Raw genomic sequence first — 23,901 nt, 5'->3', positions numbered from 1 at the left:
TTTTATGACTTCCAGCATCTGCCACAGATCTGAGCCAAAGCCCTGTGTGTGTATATTTACAGGTATTGCTGCCAGCTTCCAGCAATGGGGAGGTTGCACTGAAACTAGAAGTCAGATGACCAGAAGTTATGTCATTCTGCAAGTTATCTTAGAAGGAATATCTTAGTGAGACTTGGGCCTGACAACAATAAGGATCATTCATCACATCATCTGCCTTGCTCTATTAAGTAAGTAGGGGGTAGTGATTCTCTTAGATTTAGTCAGGAGTATAGTGAAGCTTAGTTTAGATATTGTTTTTATTTATTTGTCTGAGCCTGCCCTTCAATGTTATTTTAAATATTTCCTCTGATTTGAACTCTGATGTCACTGTGAATATATACTTAGTATTTTCTTCTTCTTTTATTTTATTCTTTTATTTTTTATTATTAAATATATTGAACCTTTCATTGTGGCTGATCTTTGTAGAGATATTTAAGTTTTGAGAGTACTTGCATATTTATGTAATATGTATGGGCCACTTTTAATAGCCTTGCTCTTGGTCAAACTACCATGTGGGTTAATATTAATTTCAGTCATTATATTAGGTACCCTTGTAAGAGCCTTAAGGTAGCTGGCAGGAGTGTCTGGTGGCAGTCATAACTACCTTATAGTCTGGGCAGAAGGGGGCATAGGTAGTAAACCTGTGCCAGCCTTTCCCAGGTGTGTGTATAAATCAAACCTCAAAGTGTGTGTGTGTCAGCTACTTGGGCAGGGACACGAAGCAGTGGTTAGACAGAGAGGGTGCTGGAGGTCTTGACTTAAACACTCAGTTGAGATCTCAACTCTGTAGCTCTGCCTGTGGGGAGTCTTACTGGGGATCTGGAGAAAGAGGGAGATACCAGCCCCAGACTGACTGTGTTCCCCATGTGCTCATAAGGGAAATTGTGCTTAATTGTGCTTGATGCAGAGAGCTGCATCTGGAGATACTGTGTGTGTACCTGTTAACTTCTCAGTGAATATCCTCCACTGATGCTAATGGTGAGGATTGAGGCTTCTTGATTACTGACCCAGAGGTAGGGTCATCACATATTGGTTGGCAGTGGTGGGATATCCACATCACATATTGGTTGTCAGTGGTGGGATATCGACATCGAATGTCCTCCACTGATGCCAATGGTGAGGACTGAGGCTTCTTGATTACTGCCTCAGTGGTGGAGGGTCATCACATATTAGTTGGCATTGGTGGGATATCCACATCACATATTGGTTGGCAGTGGTGAGACATCCACATCACAGCATGCAGTACAACTGTTCTGCTATGAGAAAAAAAAACATAGGGAGACTAGTACACAAAAAGTATCTTCAAAATAAGTTAAATCAAGCATAAAATCACAGTGTTTAGTGGTGCATGGCACTGTAGACAAAATCCTTATGTTTTTGTGGACAGGATGTGTAAACTGGAATGTAGATGTCAATATTTAGATGTCAGAATGAGTCATACTAGTACAACTGTTCTTTTCTAAGACAGTGTGGTTGAGCATTGAGGTTAATTCACATGTAGTGTGATGTGATGTTTCAGTAATTGTGCTACTATAACACAAGTGCAAGTTCAAAACACCACTTGGTCATGCTTTTATCTGTGTGTGCATTTTTGTTTACATTCATTTCTCTATGATTCACATTCTGTATTCAGTTTTTGCTTAATTTGAATTAAACCTGAAATAATTTTCTTTTCTTTCACTTCTTTTTGTTCTTTGAAGTGGATTCATAAATTTATCCTTCCATTTCGTAAATAAGCTTAAAGATGAGGAGCAAACGTGCAGCACTTTGTTCATTTAAAATTATTCAGTTCACGTGCATAACAGATTGATTCAGCTCCATTCAAATGTGATACCTTCTCTGCTACATGCAACTAGCAATATACTCCATCTTTCTCCTCTTCCATTATATTGCTGCAGTGGATTACCAGCATACCTATCAGTGCGTGTCAGCAACTGGTATTGACAAAGGCTTGATTAGATATCAACAGTTAATTCATATTCATACTCTGATGATACTTTTTATGTATGACTAATAAAGAGAACTGTGCTTCAGCATTTTTCCTCCATAAAGTTAAAAAAAAAACAGCATTTTTAATTTTACCATGAGGCCCACCATTAGAGATCATTTTTGAATAAGATCTTTTAAATTTAGCAGTAAGCCCTTCTGACTACCAGTACTAATCTAGCTTGGCAGTGTTAATACCCATCTTGTCCTGAAGAATTTTGATTGGGTGGTACTCCAGAGAAGTTCCAGGTTACCAGCCAGTTGGAATTTTTTTGAGAAAGGTAAAACAAATTAATTCCAAGGCAAACTACTTTTTAATGCTGTAAAATTGTCATGACATACTCACAGTTTTGACCCAGAGTTGCACTTTAAACTTTGCAGAGTTATGTTTGTTGCCGGATGCTGCCCAGAGCATTTTTCAATCTGTTTGTTCATCTCATAACCACATGAGCTGCTTTCATTGTCGCATTCCCTTTGCTCTTGATTCTAAGTACTACATTTTTACAGTTTTGAAATGCTCATTCTTTCCCACATTTAGAAAAATAACCTTTGCTTATTTGTGCCCATTCATTTGCATGTGCCTGTAGAACTCAGATTGGTGGAAGCATTTTAATTAGGTATATTATTTTACTCTTTTTTATTATTTATAGTGTTTAAGTGCATTATACCATTCTTGACTTTGGGTTAAGTTCACACAAACATGCCAAGGGCATGGTTAGAACACACCTGAATCTACTGTTATCAAGTAGTAAGCCATGCTTCATAGAATGTTAATGTTCACTTAATCTGTTGAGCTAGATTAAAGATAAATGTTTTTGTGTGTGGACTGCTTGCATTTATGGTTTCATTCACCTTGTTTTTCAGTCCTCCCCGTCCGTTGCCTAACATGAATGATACAGTAGTTACGCACATACCTTCTGGGGCACCGACACCTACAAAAAGGTATGTATGACAAATGAGCAATGTGAGTTCTATAATTACAGCTTTCAAAGCAGTGATGTGCTCAGTATACAAAAATTCAGCCAAGTGCAACAATGTTTATAGAAATGAAAAATTAAGACTTAATTAGATGTCTTACTAATCAGTAAACCAAAACTTGTTTCCAAGAGAGAAATGTTATATCAAGATTAGGCACTACAGTATCTGTACATTTCGTTCCTCTGTCAGAGAAAATTCAGTTTAACTCTCCTGTTTGCTAGCTTTGGAATAGACGCATTATGTTGTTTTACTGTCAAAGCTTTCTCTGTTAATGCCTTGCATGCCAGTAAAATGTTCTGCAGTTGAAATATATCACAAATATATGCAGAGCCAACAACAAAAAAATAATTACAGTAGTTTAGTAGATAGATTTGCTATAGTTTACCAGTATTATCACAAGCTTGTATTGAATACATATCTTATTTTCCCAGTTTAATTTATTACATGTTGGAATGATGTGAACTCATCTTTTAAAGGTTAGTCCAAAATATCATATGCCTAGCTTAAACAAAATGGAAAAGAATCTGTTGACAGAAGACATAAGCACAAATTATTGATAACTTCGCTGAGACTGAAGTTATATAGCCCTATGTGTGTCGTTTCTTTGTTGCAGTCACCTTTTACTGCCATCGCTGTTTGCTGCTTTGGGCATTAGGTACTCGATTACAGTAGTTTGATAAAAACACTTGCAGTAGTACTTGGCGGAGGAGGTAGTTTGCATATAAATAGGTGTTTTATGATGGTTTACTATACTTGCATCTTTGTCAGCACAGCAGTTCTGGCCTAGCATGTTTGAAATAAAGCCAAAAAAGCAACTGTTTCTGCCAAGCATTACTTAAAACAGCATTATTTCTTCAACAGTGATGCTTGCTGAGTAGAATCATAGGAATGCTAGCTTTCAGTTTTCTAGTTTTGTCTTTCCTGACCTGCAAGAAATACGATTTGTAAGGCCTTCAGCAGAATAAATAGATCTTTCTTATTATATAAAAACTGTAAAACATATATACTTTAACACTGCAGAGTCAAAGGTCTGGAGGAAACGCTAATCTTCAAATTAACATTCAAGGCACAAATAAGTAGCTTAAAAAATAAAGCTGTAAGACAAGTTTGCATGTTGTTTAAGAGCTCATGTTTAAGACCATCACTGTGCTTGGCCTATTTAAATTAATTGGACTGCATAAGATCTTTGCTAAACGTATACCAGAGTATATTTCTGCCTTCTGTAATTGTACTCGGACAGTTAAAGGGTTTTCAAATGACCTAGCAAAGGGTTCACAAGATATTTTCTCTCTCTTAACTCAGTGGAATAGTATGATGTAAACCATTAGGTCTATTCACTATACAATATCGATACCTATACCTATACCTATGAAGAAAATTCTTTCTGGCCAGAATTCATAGCAGTTGCAGATAAGTCTCAAGTCAGATGTATAGCCTAGTACCAAAATGTTCAGATTTAAGGATGCTAATTTTGTCATTTGGTGACTGGGTATTTGGGCAGGTTACCTGACCCTTTTCAACCACAGCCAAGGCCCATAATGCAGTGGTTTTAAGTACATCAGATATTCAGAGATATGATGCCAGTTAGAAAACTGAACTAATGCAGATGTACAACAAATATTTTCTGTAGATAAATAGTTAAAATGCAGACAGAGAAACAACTGACAATTTAAAGACAATATTTTGAATGCATGACTACATAGAATTTGGCAGTGGCATCTTCATTCATAAGTAGGTTTAGAGTGTGCAATGGTAAATGCTTTCTGTTTTACAATTGCCAGTACAAAAAATGTTTAGGAACATCACACTTGTTAAAATAGCACAATATTTATATTATAGGTTTTGATGTCAAAGCAGCAAGAACATTAAAGTACATATTAAGGAACGTAAATGTGACTGCAGCACAAATACTGTACACAGCACCTTTTCTTTATAGCAGGTGCATGCTCAGTCCTTAACAAGGAACTCTTTTCAGATTACATTTGAAGATGCACAAAGTATCTTTTGCAATAATTTCTGTTGGGAATTGGTTCCAGATGACAGGTGCAATATTTGCAAATGCCCTTTGTTCCATAGCCATCTTAAATCTGGTACTAAGCAGAGAATGGGTATCCTCATTTATTTCCCTCAGTGCAAAGTCGTGGTGTCTGATGTACAATCATAGAATATAACCATAGAAAGTGCAAGGCAACTGGACACTGTGGCGATTTACCCTTTGCCAGTATCATCTCTCAAGCCTATAATGCCTTTTTATATACTTCTAGTTCATACCCATGCCCTCTTTATGGTTTTGGGTCTGACTTCTTTAACTAAGTGACTTAACAGCTAGTAACAGGCAATATTAGAAAGTGCAATGAATTATTAAAAATGACACAAATTGTTAGTCTATGATGTCCTGCAGTAGAGAAATTGTTTGTTTTCTGTTTAGCATTCATATTTTCATATTTATGTTCATATTTTCATAAGTGAGACACCTACATTTTATTGAGGTGTATGGTGTGAAACACAAATGTAGGAGACGGGACAATTCAATAAAAATGCTAGTTTATATCACGCTACACTGGAAGTATTGCTAGTTGTTTGTTCTTGATGATGAAATTAAGCAATGTTTCCAAATGAACTTAATACTTCAAAAGCCAAATGACTTACAAACTGTTGCGTGACGTTAGGTAAAACCTTAGATGTTGTTAAAGAAAACGTTGGGCAGCACGATGCCAGAGCACTTCTATGGGCTAGACTTGTAAAGGCTCCAGGGCCATTAGCCTAGTACACACCTGTGAACCTATGAACTGTCTTTGATATTTGCACTGGAAGTTGCACATCTTGACAGATATGTATCCAGTATTATTTGTAATGCTAATTGTACAATTAAACATATGTATTCATATTGATGTAAATACCTCAATAAATAGGCACTTCTAGAAGAATTTCTAATTGTCACATGAAAACTTATGTCTCATTTACAAAAATGTTCTGACAATATGTGTGTCTAGGGTGTATAATTTTCAAGATGTAAAAATTTGTTTGTAGATGTTTAGAAAAAATTTAATTTTGGGTTTGGTTGCATTATGGTGTATAACAGTATTTATGGAAAATACTATGAATGCACTGACTATTACTGTAAAGAATACTTACTGATAACATTGCTATTTGTACAGTTTTAATAGACTTTATTGTTCACAAAATATTTACATTTGTGTATCTTATGCTTTTTAAGAGTTTTTTTTTTTTCATAAAATGCTCTGGAATGCAAGATGTGTGTAGGCTGTTAGAGGTGTGACATTTCAAACCACATAGATGTTAATGAGTTAAACCTTGCCTCCTTTTTCAGGAAGCAACCATCCAGTCATACTTGGGATAATTCATAAATTGCTCAAATTATGCCAGATGTGTGGAATAATATTAATATACTACATAAAAGTATCTAGGAACATTCATAAATTACTCAGACTGTGACAAATATGTGGGATAAATTAATATACTATATAAAAGTGTTCATGAACATCAGTCAGGTTAAGAAATTATAAATTAATGGGTTGGAAACAAGGTTTTTGATGTCAGTTTAAGGGAAGTCAATGCTCTTGGATAATTTCATAGTTTCATAGGACATTACTAGGTTAAATAGCTCAGTTTTACTCAGATTTTGCCTAATTTTCTATCCCTGGGGTTGTGAGAGTTTTTACAAACAGCCTCTGTCCATAAGGGACATGGGCACCACCCCAGGAGTGAATGTTTAATTTCCCATCCATTAGTCTAGATTGCGCTTCAGTTTGCTCAGTGAAGGGCTCTGCTTCACATGAATAGGAAGACTATTCCAGAGGAGGGGCATGGTCTAGACCATGTATCTGTCTTTCCAGCATGATCTATTCATGTCGGAGATCAGGTTTAGATCTTTGGGGTGGGTAACCCTCATGCAGTTAGACTGGTGAAAACTAAGGAGACAGCTGTGAATTGTGATAAAAGAATGCAAATCTTCCACAAGCTCCATTGAGAAAGGCTGTTCTTCATTAGCATGCATTATAAGTCGACGATGGCACCTTTGTTGATGACAGTACAGTAAACTTGTTGTATTGTCTATGACTTAACAGTAACTGCATGTCTCCCTGCCAGCAGTACCAGGTCTACCATACAGGTAGAGCTGCTGTACCAGAAAACATCAGCTAGCCTCAGCTGTCCTGCCAAGTCTTGGTGTAAGTTTGGGCAGCGCTCAGAACCGGCAATGAGATTCATTAACAGAGTGTTATCAAATCTCATACCTCTCCCTGGTGTAGCATAACTTCCTTCAGTTCAGTATTTTGTGGGGACTGAGATACACACTGCCTGCCCTCTTATGACCTCATCGGGTGCTATTGGGCAGCTGCACATCATACAGGAAATACAAAACTAGTTTATTAAACCTATTAAATATAATTCCAGTGAAGAAACTACAACTAAAAGATGCTTATTTCAGTATCAGAAAGCTCACACTCACTTATGTGGTGAGAGCATAATTGCTCCAAAAAGAAACTACAAGAAAATACATTTGAACATAATCATTAATCACATAGCTGAATAATTCAGTTAAGCAGAAGCAATGACTTTGCCTTCATAGACTTTCTAAAAAAACAACTGAGTCAGCACTGTCATTCTAACCAAGTGGTTAGTGGAGGATAAACAAGCATTTGTTTATACTAAGCTAAGTCTTATTTTATCATATCATATCATATTATATCATATCATGTGTACAGATTCAGCCTTGATTCTGAAAGGAGGACAAAATGCTGAAAAATAACAGTCATATGGCAGTTGTTATGATGGGATATTTTGAGATATAAGAAATTAGAATATGGTAACAGTGTGTTTGGGATACATTGGTAATGTATTGAATACTGAAATTTGATAAAATGTTTACATTCTTTTCAGTCTTAGGATGGCGTTTTCCTTAAATGCAAAGTAGTAATAAATTGTGTTTGCGCATCTTTGACAACAGTTTCTGAAAACATACTTTGCCACAAATACATTACATAAATCTTTTTCTTTAGTAATTCTTCAAGAATAAGTTTTTAGCTTGGTATTTTTCATAAAGCCATGTGATGCTGTAATGGATTAATTGAGATAATCAACTAATGAAGTTTTCATAGCTGTGTGCAAGAGAGAGTTCATGCTGTTCCTGACAAAAAATGCGTGACACTTCATAAAAATAAAGATGTATCCTTAAGTAGCTGAGATGTCAGGGGAAAATGCAGAGGAATAAATGGCTTAAATTCAGAGCGCCTCTCAACCTGCGGTTCAGTTAATGTTATATATTCAAGAGTCTCTTGTCTCTTAAGCCATGTCTTCCATGCTTAAGCACTTGCTATATTAACCAAATTGCGGGTGAGAAACTAATTTGTAGTTGTAGAATATCAGATGTTGGAATTTAAACCCGCATCCAAATACAGACGCAGACATGGAGAAAGAAGTGACAAGCCCTACATCAGCATAGAAGCAAGCATGCCTTGTACATTGTCATGATACATAGTAGTAGAAGTAAGCTCTTAATAATTTTTTGTGTGTTTTGGAATGAAGAAACAATATTTTTTTCTCATAATGACTTGTAATTTTAATACAGGGCCATTATGTCTGTTGTAACATCCACGCCAGTATAAAAATTAAAAGAAACCGTATTATTCGGTCACCTGAACACCCCCCTCAAAAGCTTATTAAATTATTTAAATTTTTGATATAATATAGCATATTTATTCGTATAATAGGAACATAAAATCTATCACTATTTTATACGAAATGTGAAACACATAAATGTGAGCTGATCTACAGTATCTTCTATTTGAGATAAAGAAAAGATTAGACATACAAATCTAGAGTAAAACACAGCGTTTGGGTATGTTAGCCAACTACTGAATCGCATTTCATTTTTCACTGGTTATTTTAATTAATTTGTTCAATCACCATATGCACGCTCTCCCTTTAAAGACGCTAAAGACACTCCGGTTACTTCAAGGAAATAAGTTCCTCTGTACCAATATGCTAATAGTCACTGCTGCCTTGAAATTAAGCAAAAAGCACAATCCAAAAATAAATGCAGAGGTAGGTGCAAATACGTTTTATTCCAGAATGACAAGAAGTGAGCGCTTTCGCCAAGAGGCTTCTTCAGACTTATACAACAGCACTCATATGCAATGATTTAAATATAGCTTCCTTTGTAACCATTGGTTAAGAGCTTATGCTAACAATTAACCAGGTACAATCCCTTAAAACAAATAAATTTCATTACTACATGCTATATTTACAAATATAAAACTACTCTGATTTAAAACACTTAATATGTGTGTATATTTAATACATAAATGTAAAAATGTATCTAAACAGCATTTAAAAACAGATATAGTGGCCTAAAAACCAAGTACTGGTGATAGGTTCAAAACTAATAAATCAACTATTTTGGTCTAAAAATCCTTCTATTTTTAAGGATTGGTTTAATCTGAACTTTATCGTTCAAGCCTGGTGGTTCATCAGCTTTCAACCTGATGATCCATCTCACTTCACATTCCAATGTCAAATTAATGACATCACCCCCTCTAAAATTATTGTGTATCTTCTGAAGTATACAGAATTTAAAGGTATGTTGTGGTCCTAGTGCCTGATGATGTTTGGCCAAGGCATTCACATCTGAGCCTACCCTTATATTGTAATTATGCTCTCTTATACGATCTTTTAAGGCCCTATTGGTCTTGCCTACGTAGAACGATGTGCATGAAACACATCTTGCTAAATAAACCACGTTTATGCTATTGCAATCAGTCTCAGTGTTAAAATAATACTTGTGGTTCGTAACTGGATGGATGAAAGTGGTTTCTTCACTTATAAAACCACAATGGTTGCATGCTCCACATGGCATTGTATTCCTTTCTCTGTTGACCATCACTTCTTTAAAATTCATCTTTCTAGGTACACATAACATCCTTTTTAAATTGAGCTTATTTTTAAAGGCAAAACATGGTTTTGGTCCTACCAATTCACTGATTTCCCTATCGGAAGTCAAAATATCCCAATGTTTATCATACAGTTCCTTTATCATTTGGGTGTCTCTGGTGTAATTCAAAACTGGTCTTACTATTTCATTAGGTGATTGTGTAGATGTTTCATGTATTCTACCTGCTTCTGAGAAATAAGGTTTGGCTGTTGTTGAACGCAATCTATCAACCTCAGTTATCACCTTCTCAATTGTTCCTATGTCATACATATGTATTAAATATACACACATATTAAGTGTTTTAAATCAGAGTAGTTTTATATTTGTAAATATAGCATGTAGTAATGAAATTTATTTGTTTTAAGGGATTGTACCTGGTTAATTGTTAGCATAAGCTCTTAACCAATGGTTACAAAGGAAGCTATATTTAAATCATTGCATATGAGTGCTGTTGTATAAGTCTGAAGAAGCCTCTTGGCGAAAGCGCTCACTTCTTGTCGTTCTGGAATAAAACGTATTTGCACCTACCTCTGCATTTATTTTTGGATTGTGCTTTTTGCTTAATTTCAAGGCAGCAGTGACTATTAGCATATTGGTACAGAGGAACTTATTTCCTTGAAGTAACCGGAGTGTCTTTAGCGTCTTTAAAGGGAGAGCGTGCGTATGGTGATTGAACATTTTACAATATTATTTAGACACGCTGCTCCCTGGCTCCATTTGAGTGCTGCACTTCTTTTTGCTGTTTTATATATTTTAATTAATTTGTTAATCATGGTTTACACAAGGGATTAAGGGTGTGAGCTGTTTCCTGCACACCTAGATTTGTTTCCCTCAGCCTCCTGTTGCATATTGTAGGATGCTGAGCAAGCTGTTAACTAAACATTGCTCCCAGGTCCCTCCTGAAAAGGGATACTTGTTTCCGTTGGCCTTATTTGGTTAAGAAATAAATAAAATAAAATAAAAATAAAAAAGTTTAACAATGCAAAAGGAATTTTTTTTGCTTTATGCTTAACGTGTACTCCTTTTGGTCCCAACATGCCCTGTGTGGTACACAGCACTATGTAGAAGGCAGGTAATATATAAATAAAACTTTTTTTTTTTTTTACTTACTAAAACTATGGCTGTATAGACCAGTTTGAATTAAGCAGTGTACTGCGTTGTATCTTCTAGGTTTTACCATTTGACATTTGAATCAAGAAAATGAAAATGTCTTTACAAATTTAATATTAAAACAACAGTTGGCAGATAGTCAAGTAATTATTAATGCTTCCTTCTTGTCTCACCTCTGACTGTGTTGGTGATTATAGCAAGTGCAGTTTGAGTGGCATTTTATGAATAAAATGTACTAAAGTGAATAGCTCTGTTACTATTGGTGAGTAAATCTGTTTTATTTCCTTCTGGAAATAATGTTAATCAAATTTAAAGAAACACTCTTGAAAATGTTGACTTATCAACAACAAATATGACTTGAACAGCCAAGTAGGTGAATCCAAAAGAACATGTGCATCTATGTATGTATGTTCCTAAAAAGCAAGATTGTGGGTTGTTGGTGGTGACCCTTAGACTGAGAACAGCCCAGGGGCTCAAGGTGCACTTGATCCATGGCTGGTAGCACATACCATCATCCAAGGGCCTTCAGATGTAGTGCTTCTGTACAAAGACGTGTTTTATGTAATTAATCACTTGTTAACTGGATAAAAGGAGTGATCCTTGATAACTTTTAAGGCATGAAGGATGTATTCATTGTTAGATTAAACTATCTAAGCAAGCAGCATTACTAGAAAAAAAAACACGATAGTTACTTCTGGCACCAGAAAGATGTCTGAGTAAGTTTACTTCCCAAGATGATGTTATTTCCCTTTTGCCGGACATGATAGAATTGTTTTCAATACACCAGAATTATGTTTGCAAACTGAGTTATTTTATTAATGTTGATGTTTAAATCATATATATCAGTAATACTGGTTGGTTTGGAATTAGATAGTTTTGTCAACATGTTTTGGACTAGCTTGCTTGAATTTTACTGTTAGGAACATTTGTAAGCAAAGTTGCTGTACTGCCTGACTCTGTTGTAGCACACATTGTTTGCCTGGCTGGATGTTGGAACTTGTTACCTCTTTGTCTGAAATTTCAGTATATTATTGACAAAAAAGTATGTGTGTGTGTGTGTGTGTGTGTGTGTGTGTGTGTGTGTGTATATATATATATATATATATATATATATATATATATATATATATATACATACATGCATACATGTGTATACACACACAGACACACACACATTTTTGGCATGTTTTGACCATCGGTATCCAATGTTAAAGTTAGCAATATTTGGCTAGATTTTTAACCTATTATTTTATCATGCTGTACAGTTTTTTCATATTCTCTTGTAGAAACCATTTTATGGTAGTATAGCTGCAATAGATTTATTTCAAGACAGGACTTTTGCTGTTTTTTAATGTGTAGTTTCAATATTTTGAAGCACTTGATTTTCCAAGGAATTGTTTTTTTTTTTTTGAGTATGAAAAGCTTCTGTGAAGTGCTGAGCAGTCTGGGAGTGGAAGTCAGTTTGATTTGACAAACATTACAAGTTTTTAAAAATGTTATGCAGTTTTCATTTTTACCACTGCCAGTTGTGATTGTATGGAGTGTAAGGCTGAAGATTTGATTCAAAATTCTTATTACTTCTTTCCACAGGTAGCTCATTTACCTAATCTGTTTATCATAGAAAGAATCCAGGGCCAAAGAATTTTAACTTAAAGATTTGAACCCCAAAGCCTTTGGTTCTGGATTTGGTCTTAGCCAAGAGTATCTAAATTAGCAATTGTCTTAGCTCTGAGCTCATATGAACTTCCATTTAGAAATGGAAGTTGTGTATTTGTCTCTGGAGTCTGCCAATGTGGCACCTCTTATATATTTGGTTTGTAGCTTTACACTTCTCATGGTATTTTACATGAAAAGGATTGGCATAAACATTGTTACATTTATGAAATATTTCAGTTAATTCATACATGTCTGTATATTACTGTGCTTTGCTTCATACTGGGTAGAGTTTAAAAGAAACCAGACCATTTTGTACATCCAACCATTTTCAGTGTATGATTTATAAAGCTCAGTGTAGCAGGGAGCTGACATCTGGGATGCAGTGGGTGTAAGGCAGGAAGCCGTCCTGCATTAGACAGTAGTCCATCATGGCTCAATCCTACACACACTCACGCGCACACACACACACACACACACACACACACACACACACACACACACACACACACACACACACACACACACACAGTACTCGGGACAATTTGAGGTGTCACTACTTCACTTCTCAACATGACTTTGGGATGTGAGATCAGAGTCCCAGTAGTAACCCTCACAGACACAGGGAGGATATGCAGGCTTCATGCAGAAGTCACCACAGCAGTGAACTGAACCAGACGACCAAGCACTTAGAGGAAACAGTGCCTTCCTAAAGTCCAGTGTGTTTTGAGATAGGGTGGGAATTCCTGAAGACCTAGCACATAATAAGGGGTAGTATAGTTTAATGTGTAGTATAGAGGTCGTAGTAGTAGTCTGCTGGTTTCCTACTTCTAGCAACTTCTTCATTAGAAATGGAAGATGAAACGTTTATTGAGCCAAGCTATATTTAATGACTATTTTCATTTATAGTGAAGTTTAATAAATAACCCAATGGATGTTTGACCAAAATCCATCCATAACCCCATTTTCCCATTTTTTGCACATGTGGTCAGGGTGTTGCTTCAGTAGTGGCAGTCATCTAGAACCAAGCTTCACACTGCCAGGTGGCTAGCTCTGCCATGGTTGTTTTTACATACCACACACCCGCACACCTATGGACAATTTAGAGTTCCCAGTCCACCTACTGTCTTTGGAGTGTGGGAGAAAACTGGAGTACTCAGAAAAAAACATGCAAACACAGTGAGGACATGCAGTCTCCACACAGAAGGCACCTCAACAGGAAATCAAAGCAGAGAGCTTGTTGCTGTGATGTAGCAACCCTATCTGCTGCACCACTGTGATTCCTGGCCAAAGTCTTAAACACGTATCCTTGACTGGGATGAGGTAGGATAAGGTACACAAAGTGCAATCCCAAAGGTAACAACAGACGTGTATAGAGAAAATTACTTAAAGAAAAACTGTGGACAAAATCTTAAATAAAATAAAAAAATCACCATCGTATCTGATTGAAAGATTACCAACTCGTGTAGGTTTCTTCATAATCTTCCTCCTTGATTTTAACTTTGTTTTAATGTTTCAATACATTTAGTTATTTTATGTTTTGCTATGCTGATTTACAGCACCTTGAGTTTGAAAATTCTCCATATAAGTAGTATAAGGGGTGGGAAGTTGGTAAAATTGTTAAGGTGTTTACCTTACAAATGCAAGGTGTATGGTTTGATTCTCACATGAGATAACTGACTAAGCTTAAAATGGCCCAAAAGAGCAGTTACCCTATGAAATTGTAATGGTTGCCATCTACCCAAACTGTTATTTTGTAAAATGGTAATATGTTGTATAACTGTATTAACTTGCACTAGCAGTTGCCTTGAGAGACACTGAAGCCTTTTTCAAGGAACAGCATTTTGAACTCCTTGATATCAGTGAGGATAGGGTACTAAAGTAAAAGGAAGAGTAAAATGGTGCTAGAACTGAGCAAGATGTATGCAAAACACTGAGTAGTAAAGGGAAGGAGGCAGGGAGACAGAAATGTGGTTATAATTTTTTGTCTTTGTGTACCAACCCAACTCATTCCTTCCATTTTTCTCTATTTCCCATTTCTAAATAACAAAACAATGCTGGAAAAGAGCCGCTAATAAACAAAATGAACAAAACTGACTCTTTGGTAGTTTCACACCATAAGTTCCATACTCCTAGAAAAATATTCTGTCTAAAAAACAGATGTCCAAGCAAATAAAACAACACACAGAACTTTAATAAATACAGGTTAAGTGCTTTCGTCCCTACCACAGACTTGGGACTTCTTCCGAACAATGTCATACCCAGAGTCACTTGCTTAAATACTTAAAAACTACTCGATCAGCTATTAAGTAAAGCAATTTAAGATAGCAGTTAAAATGAATCTTGTTGTTACCTTTATATTTTTATATTTTCTTAAAGGCAAAAGTACCCCATTCACCTTTACACACGGAAAAATTTTCTTTTATACAATATCAAGTGCAAACTTAAATACAAAAATATATAAGCACATATTATATAAAAGCATATTATGTAGCAAGTTATGCAAGATAAAATTTCCAACAAAATAATGCAGCTAAAAAATGCAGTTAAATAATTTAGAAATTCAAAGCCCACTTCTTTAGAAACCAAGTCATTAATACCAGGTGGTAAGTGGGATTTTAACTTAATTATCCAGTAAAATTCCCTAAGTTGAAGAAAAAGTTCCCATCACCCCTCCTCTTGAATTCAAAGGTACCAGTTCTAAAATACCAAATCTAAACTTTGTAAAACCCGGACATTGTAAAGAACGCTTGAATAGAGAGTTATTGATGTTCTTTTTAGAGATTGCATACCAATGCTCGTAAATCCTAGTTTTAAGTATAATTTCTGTTTTCCCTACATAATAACTACCACATTGGTCACAAACAGCAATATAAACCAGTCTTTTAGTATTACAGTTGTCTTTGGTCATTTTAACTGCGCAACCTACATCTTTTAAAACTATCCTGTCCTTGTCCAAAATGTATGGAACATTGTCTACAAGTTCCACATTTTGTTGTGCCCTTAATGTGGGGCAAATTGATATTCTCAAATAAATATTTAAAGTTCTTTCCGGTTGTATATACTAAATGAGGTTCAACACCTGAGGTCTTTAATGCATTGGAATTACTTTTAAAAATTAACCAGTTTCTCAAAATAATGTTTCTGAGCTTCCTCTCCCCTTGACCATATGGAGTAACCATGTTGTTAGTACAATCGGGGCATCTGTTGTTGGTGCACGAGTCCCAATACTCAATATCACCTAATTTGTTTGTGTCTTTTGGCTTTTCCTGGTTAGGGGTCGCCACAGTGGAACTCCGGTCCGCTAATGATTGGCAGTAGATTTTTATGTGCTGGCTTGCCAGGCCTAACTCACAACCTTCAACGAAGAATGCCCATTCACGCATGTCGCCACACAGAAGACGCTCTAACTTTGAATCGAACGGGCAATGTCTAACTGTGAGGCGACAACGCTACTGCAGCACCACCACCGCAGTACTCAATATCACCTAATAATGGGTTAAATTTCATTCCCAAACAAGCTAATATTTCCACTTTTATGTTACCTCCTCAAAAACACTATTCTGTATGTATTATTTCCACAGTTTCCATTTTTCTATGTAATTTGCACCTACCCTGTTCTAAAGACCTCACTTCCAATTCTTTTATGCCTATTACAGTATTCGATACTTCAAATGTAATTGGTTTAGACTTTGATTTCTGGTTTCTAATAATTGCATTTTGTCAGCCACCAGAATTAAATTTAATAAGGTCTTATTATGTTTAGGAAATTTAGATCCTGTATCCCAGTTCAAAACATAATTTTCTTGGTTACACCCATTTGCTCACCCAGTATTTCTTACAGAGTACTTGTAGAGAATTTTTAAAATCTGCCTACTCATTATACTTCAAAACATGATTGATTCCTGTAGTTACTGTGCAATATGTTATATGCCTTACTAATTATTACTTTTTAGCAGCAGATTCTGCTCCAGATTCAACTAAAAACTCTACCAGGTCAGGTCTTTCACTGAAAATTCCTGGATCCCCTTCTCTTTGTCTGTACTCTGATATCAATCCCTGATAAGGAAGGCAGTCTCTACCCTGCAGTGCAAATGTCTTCTTGGTCTCTTCCCATTCTATTACTTTTCCCTGTCTAGCTATTTGCTTGGTTATTTTCGCTAATAAATTCCACCCCTCTCTTACCTATTGTGTGCAAATCTAATTATAGTCATCTTTATCGGCAGAAACTCCTTTCTCCATTCTCATGTTGGCTTAGTTCTGCTACTTTATGAATATACTATTCTGTATGACTGTTGTTATTCTCCTTAAAGATCTGCATCCAAAATCTCAGTGTTTCCTTATTGACCCCCCCCCCCCCGCTTCATCACCATCCCTTTCCACTTTGGATTTTCCGTTCAAATCTGGCAATCCTAAACCACTTTGTTCTATTAGAAGGATCAACTTATCTCACTTGACCATTGCCCTCTTCAACTCCCAGATAAAAGCTTTCAACTCTTTGTTAATTACTGTCCACAACGTCTCCTCTAATTGATAAAAATATGCCTGACCTGTATATAAAACTAAAGGTACTAAAAACATTTTCACTGCTTGTATCTTGTTATCCATATCCATAATGCACTTCAGTTTCTTAGTTTTTGTATTATCTTTTGTTTCATCTCTTCCCACATATCCGTAGCTGCCATAACAGAATCCTTTTTTAACCCAGACTCCTCAGTACTTCATTTTCCATCTCCCCATAAGTATGGGTGGTGCTGAACCAGTTCATGGGTGGGTACATAGTTTACAGCTCTAGCCCTTATTTTGTTTTAATTGATTTTTACATCCTGAAAAAAGGAAACTGTCTCAGAATGTGGCACAACACTGAGATGTCCTTTTCTGGTTTTATCAGGTACAAAATAATATTGAGTGCAAATAAAACCAACTTTTCTTGATTACAAGACCAGTTATATCCTTAAATTTCAGAGTCCTTATTTTCTTTGCCAATGTCATGCATATAACAAAGGGATAGGTCTTATATTTGTCTTGGAACAGTAGTCAAGCAATCCATACCTCTGCTGGCTAAATTCTTCAGTAAATAGCCTATCAATTTTATAGCCTTTGTACTCGTCTGATTTACATGACTCCCAGTGAAAAATCAAAGTAATAGTAATACCCAAATCTTTATATTGGTGAACTTCTGCATGCTCTACTTCATCTAAAATACATATTACATTTGTGTAAATTAAAGTTTAAACCAGTAGCCCCATTTACCCTTTGATTTCAAATAGATGTTACATTTTTCAAAATTCTTTATTGTTTTGTATAACAAATCCCAACTCACAGTCATCTGCATACTTATGGATCCACAGATTTCTGTTTCTTGGCATGGATGAAAAGACAGCATTGAATACTATAGGTCCCAGTACTGATCCCTGTGCAGCTTCCACTTTTACGGGCTGATAACCAGATAATATATTCCAGTGTTTAACACATTGCTTCCTGTTCTGTAACCATTCCATTATCCATCTAACAATGTAACTGTTAGTATTCAGTATAATTGGACTGTTATAAATTGATGCGAATGGCAAACAGTCAAAGGCTTTGGCTAAAAGCCTAAGTATATTACACCAAGAACAAGTCCTACATCTAAGGCTGTCATAATTTGCTCGTAAAAACTTAAGTTACTTAAAAGTAAATCTCCTTTTACAAAACCATGTTGTGTAATATCAGTAATCACACTGCCAGTGTTGGTTTTGCTTATTAAACCAATCACATCTTTCAAAACATTTTGCAACTATAAATGTCAAGCTGATAGACCTATAGTTTTTAACATCTTTTTTCTCTCTTTTTTAATATGTCGGAATAATGTGTGAAAATTTCTGTGATTTAGAAATAGTACTATTTTCTAGAAGAATGTTAAATATGCTATGCAATATTAGGGTAATAATGGTTTTAATATTTACTTATAGAGACCCTGGGATCATATCTGGGCCCATCAGTTAATTGTACTTAATGCATCATTGACCATGTTTATAGTAGCAAGAATGAAAAGTTTCTTCAAAGGGTAAACCATTTTAGGCCAATTGTTTCAGGGAGAGAGTGGCTAAATGAACCCTTCTCTGTTTATGTTGATAAACAATTGCATACAGTTGTGGATGGGATTGATGCTGTCTTGAAGGATACTAAACAGTTTTTAGGAGATTTTTATGCTTTTGTAAATATTTTAATTTGGACTTATGGTTACGCTTGATGTGGAATCACTTTTTACGGTGATTCCTCATTCAGAAGGGATAGAAATGGCACAGTTTTCTCATGACACACAGTGATTATGTCATCAAACAAATTGACGTATTTATTTTTAGTGGTGGCCCTCGAGAACAACGTTTTTATGTTTGAAGGCATGCATTATATACAAAAGGCTGGTGTAGCTATATGTGCATCTTGTGCCAATAGCTACGGCAACATGGTTTTGGCCTTTTGGAAACATCAATTTGTACTGCAAGGCAACAATTTTGTCAACCAAGTTGCCTTTTATAAACGTTTTGTTGATGACGTTTATATGTTATGGAGAGGGGATGAAGAACAATTGAGTCAATTTGTTTTATATTTACACACTGTGACATCCTTTTTGAGATTTACGAGTAATTATTCTAGGGATGAGATCATGTTCTTGGATGTTTCCATTTGTAAAGATAAGAATGGTTTGTTTACAACAAGACTTTATTTGAAACCATGTAGGAAAAATGCTGTTCTGCAACAAAGCGGTATGCCTCAATCTTATACATATAGGAATGTTCTTAAGGGTCAGGGGATGAGAGTTTCATGGCTAAACAACTCAGAAGAAGGTTTTATCAGTGACGTGACTTTATTAAAGAAAGATTTTAAGGACAGGGGGTATAGACATGTTGAGATAGAGGAGATGTGCAGTGAGGTACAATGTTTAAGATCTGTTGTTGCCAAACCTTATTTTTCTGAGAACTGTGTGAGTACACCTGATGGGAAGGTGGATGCAGGTTATGTTCCTTTGACTTTATCATATGCAAGCGATATAAGACAAATATGTGTTGTTATTAAATCTAATTAACATATTTTGACAAAGGATGATCACATTAACAGTATAGTGGGTAAAAGGCCATACATTAGGTACAAGAACAAGAAGTCCCTTAAATGGCAATTGTGCTATAAGAACAATTCTGTAGATCATAAAGGACATTTTGCTGTGTATGGCACACCCATTTGTAATAGATGTAGTTTTTGTTTAAACATAGACATTTCTAACACATTTGCCCACCCGATTTCTGGTCAGTATTATTTTTTCATTGTAGTTGCCGATTGCCAAACTGCTAATGTGATTTATCTGGCTACATGTAAACTGTGTACCACTTTCTATGTGAGAAAAATAAGTCATCCATTTTTTGAAAGAATTAGAGAACACCTCTACAGTATAAGAAAAGGTGATGATAGGAACGCCTTAGCCAGACATGTTTTAGAGCAGAGCTGTTCACATCATTTTGAGTTTAAGGTAGTCGAGAGAGAGTTGAACCAGGATTACGTAGGGGTGATTTTAAAAATCATACAGAGAATAGAGAACTTTGCTGGATCATCAGACTTCAGGATGATAAAATGCCTGGCCTGAAATGACAGAGTCTCTTTAAAACTGGTCTCGAAGTCTGTGGATTTATTTAGATGATTAGTGTACTTCTCTGATTTGTTAATTACTTTATTGACTTGTGTATTTAATTGTGCTGTGCTTGTATTGTTTTAGTATGGTCTGAAAAGCACCTGTGTGTGCAAAAGCGCTTACCTTTACATTTTTATTATTAAACTATGGTTTTATACATTTCATTGTTGTCTCTGTCTTGCTTCTGGTGAAGATTTTATATATATTTTTATTTTCATGTTTATAGTAAAACTAGCAAATTGACCATATGCTCAAGAAGGAATGTTAGAGGTATCAGTAGTGGTAGTACAACTATAGGCTTAAAGTGGCCCACAAGGGCAGTTAGCCTAGTACTATCTATGAACCTATTTGTTAAATGCATTAGTTATGATCTGTGGATCTGATATTAATATACCTTTAGTTTTTACACAGGGAGACAGCGTAGCATTATTAAGTGAATTAACATATTTATGTAAAGTTTCTTTTTTTGTGCGTAGCATCATTTAGAAATTAGTTTCAAAATTAATTTTAGTTTTTCTTATTATATTCTTAAGTGTCTTACACTGGCTTTTAAGAATTCTTTTATTCATACTGGTGGGGTATTTCTTACAAAGATTATACTTTATTTTCCATCCCTTGAATAAGGAGTTTGTTTGTTTGTTTGTGTCTTTCGGCTTTTCCCGGTTAGGGGTCGCCACAGCGGAACTCCGGTCCGCTAATGATTGGCAGTTGATTTTTACATATCGGCTTGCCAGGCCTGACGCACAACCTTCAACGAAGGTACGCCCATTCACGCATGTCTCCAAGCAGAAGATGCTCTAGCTGAGAATCGAACCGGACAGCGTCTTACTGTGAGGCGACAGTGCTAATTTTGCCAATTCTCTATTCCACCACATAGGCTAGTGAAATCCTTCCCAAATTTCATATTCAGTAGCTAACGTTTTAGTGGACAAAATTTCTTCAAAATTCTTATAGCCATAGTCTAAGGAATCTAAGGCAAGCTAAGATAACCAGTTTGTATTATTTATGTTTTCTATTAGTGATCAATAATCAAGCTCACCTATAGTAAACTTAATCATTGTTGTTTCTTTATGAATAATGAAAGGTTAAGATCAAAAGTCAAAGAGTAGTGGTCAGAGAATCCAAGGGGTGGCCCAATTTTCAAATCACGTACCCTTTTCAGTTACTGTAGTTAAAACTAAATCCAGTATATTTGAACCTCTAGTCCTTTCTGTAGCCAGTTGTATCATATTGACAAATGTAGTCATGTTAATCAATTCTCTTTCAAATACAGATTTTGCTAGATCATTCCATAGAATTCCTGGGTAATGAAAATCCTCTAAGAGTATAATATCCTTATAATTAAATACATACCTAATTGATAAAAAAAAGAAACAAAAAAAAACAGTGGATTAAATTATTCACAGGGGGTGCTCAGTAATGTAACACCACTTGTGTTGATCTATTACTAGTAATATCTCTTATATGAGCTACACTTGTTGCAGTCTCTCTCACTTGCCTTATAAATACTGAGTGAATAGAATCATGAATCCAAAGAGTAACCCCTCTAACCCTTAAATTCTCTCTCAGTTATTATACTTTGTATAACTGTTAATGCTGAAATTTTCGGAATTCGAACAGTCAACAATTGCTATTAATTTATAATGCCCCTTCTAGTACTACTCCAACAAGGTCATCGTATGTGCTTCCTAAAACTTTCTGTGCTACAATAGGAACATTTTTTAACTCTCAGATTTGGTGTGTTTACATCTCTCAATAGTGCTGAGCTTAACTCTTAAAATAGTGTTCTATATAGCCTTCTCAGCAGCAAAAGAGGTACCATATGAACTGAAATGTAACATATCATTAGAAAATAATCTTTCCAGCACACAGTCTTCCCAGTACATAACAAAATCAGTATATTATATACCAAAGCTAATTGCTTTCGCCAGTTGTTAAACTGATGTCCTTTTGTAAACAAGTAATCTGACTGGGACAATGTCCTTTTGTAAACAAGTAGTCTGACCAGGACAATGGGTGGAGTATTTTCACTAAGTATACAGTAAATCTCTTTATTCAACAATATCTAGTGTAAAATTCTTCATGTGGTTTAGTGGAACATGTCAGAAATCATTTACTCATTCATGAATAACAAACATCTTATACTTTGGTGAGAACTTATGTATGACAGCACTTATGTCGTTAAGAGATCATTATTGCTTCTTTTAGCTTCCTTACAGTAGGTCTTAACATGGAATCACCCAGAACTAAAATTTCTTGGCTTGGGTCTCTCAAAATAATATTTTCATTTATAACTCTCGCATCAGCAGCGTTTTTCTTCCTAATGGGTTTTGAGTCATCTAACAACAATTTTTCATGTGCTTTTCTATGTCTTTTCCTGGTCATACTATTTTTGTTAAAACATTCATTTCCATGTTGAGCAAAGTTAATTAAATCATCCTTATGATTGGAATTAAACTCTGTCTTTTATTCTGTCAATGTTATGTATTATTCTGACTTCAGGAAGAGATCACAGTCTAACTGTTTAATTGAAATATTGGGTGAATTTTTAACACAAATCTCGTCTAAGTTCCTTCCTTCACTAATTTCAACACTTGGTACTGCCAACTATGTGATTATTTTCTTATTACTAATTGTTACAGTTTATTTAGTACAAGTTTTACCTGATATACCACTACTGTTAATTTAAACCCTTGGTACTACATTTTCACTAATACTGTTTTCATCACAAATTGATTAAGTTATCATTATCTGTAGTAGTTATCAGAAACACCACAATTTCATTCAAGTAAATATTGATTTTTAATCAGGTTTTTAAATACATAAGTATTTAAGGAATCCATTTTAAGAACTCAAAATGGACCCAACCTTATATTTAAAATAAGCAAGAGATGTAGAGATGCACTTCCTATTAAATCAAACTCCAGGCACTCAACACTCACTAAATGCTGTTTATCCTGGAGTTCTTGGGGTGTGCAAATAAGAGTAGCATTGTTGGCATATTGAATGATAGAAGCAGATTTAGTGGCAGTGTTTAGACTATTTGTGAATATAATAAAAAGGAGAGGGCCAAGGATGGAACCCCGAGGAACCCTAATGAAGACGGGAAGGAGTGTGGAGAGTTTATTATCCCATTTAGTTGCCTGTTGTCGATTAGTAAGGTAGCTAAAGAGCCAGTTGAGAGCTGTAGAGTTGAGGTTAAAGGAGGCTAGAGTGTTTAGTAGTAGTTGGTGGGATACCGTATCAAAAGTTTTGGACATATCAAGGTGTATAGTAGGGACTAGTTGTCCATTGTTTTTGAGGTGGTTGATGTAGTTAGTGAAACTTATGAGGGCTGTGGAGGTATTGTGTTTTGGACAGAAGCCATGCGTTGAACTAGATAAGAGATGATTTGTAGTGAGGTGGTTTAGGAGCTGCTCATTTCTCTAAGATTTTGGCTAGGGGTGAGAGAATGGCAATGGGCCAATAATTAGAGAGATCATTAGATGGGCCTCCCTTGTGGAGGGGGATGATATGGGAT

At 35.5% G+C, this 23,901-nt stretch overlaps 1 protein-coding gene across 1 annotated transcript in view; it reads left to right on the top strand.

Annotated features, from left to right (window-relative positions):
• The window catches only part of DTNB (dystrobrevin beta), a 2,387,431-nt gene that overhangs the window by 1,596,937 nt on the left and 766,593 nt on the right, over positions 1-23,901 (top strand). Inside the window, exon 11 of the mRNA XM_044062883.1 lies at positions 2,890-2,967. Coding sequence (XP_043918818.1) covers positions 2,890-2,967 — 78 coding nt within the window. The remainder of the gene's footprint in view (positions 1-2,889; positions 2,968-23,901) is intronic.

The sequence above is a fragment of the Protopterus annectens genome, chromosome 2.part1, assembly GCF_019279795.1.
Source record: "Protopterus annectens isolate FY-2018-M chromosome 2.part1, PAN1.0, whole genome shotgun sequence".
NCBI lineage: Eukaryota > Metazoa > Chordata > Ceratodontiformes > Protopteridae > Protopterus > Protopterus annectens.
This window is presented reverse-complemented; position numbering and strand designations above follow the sequence as displayed.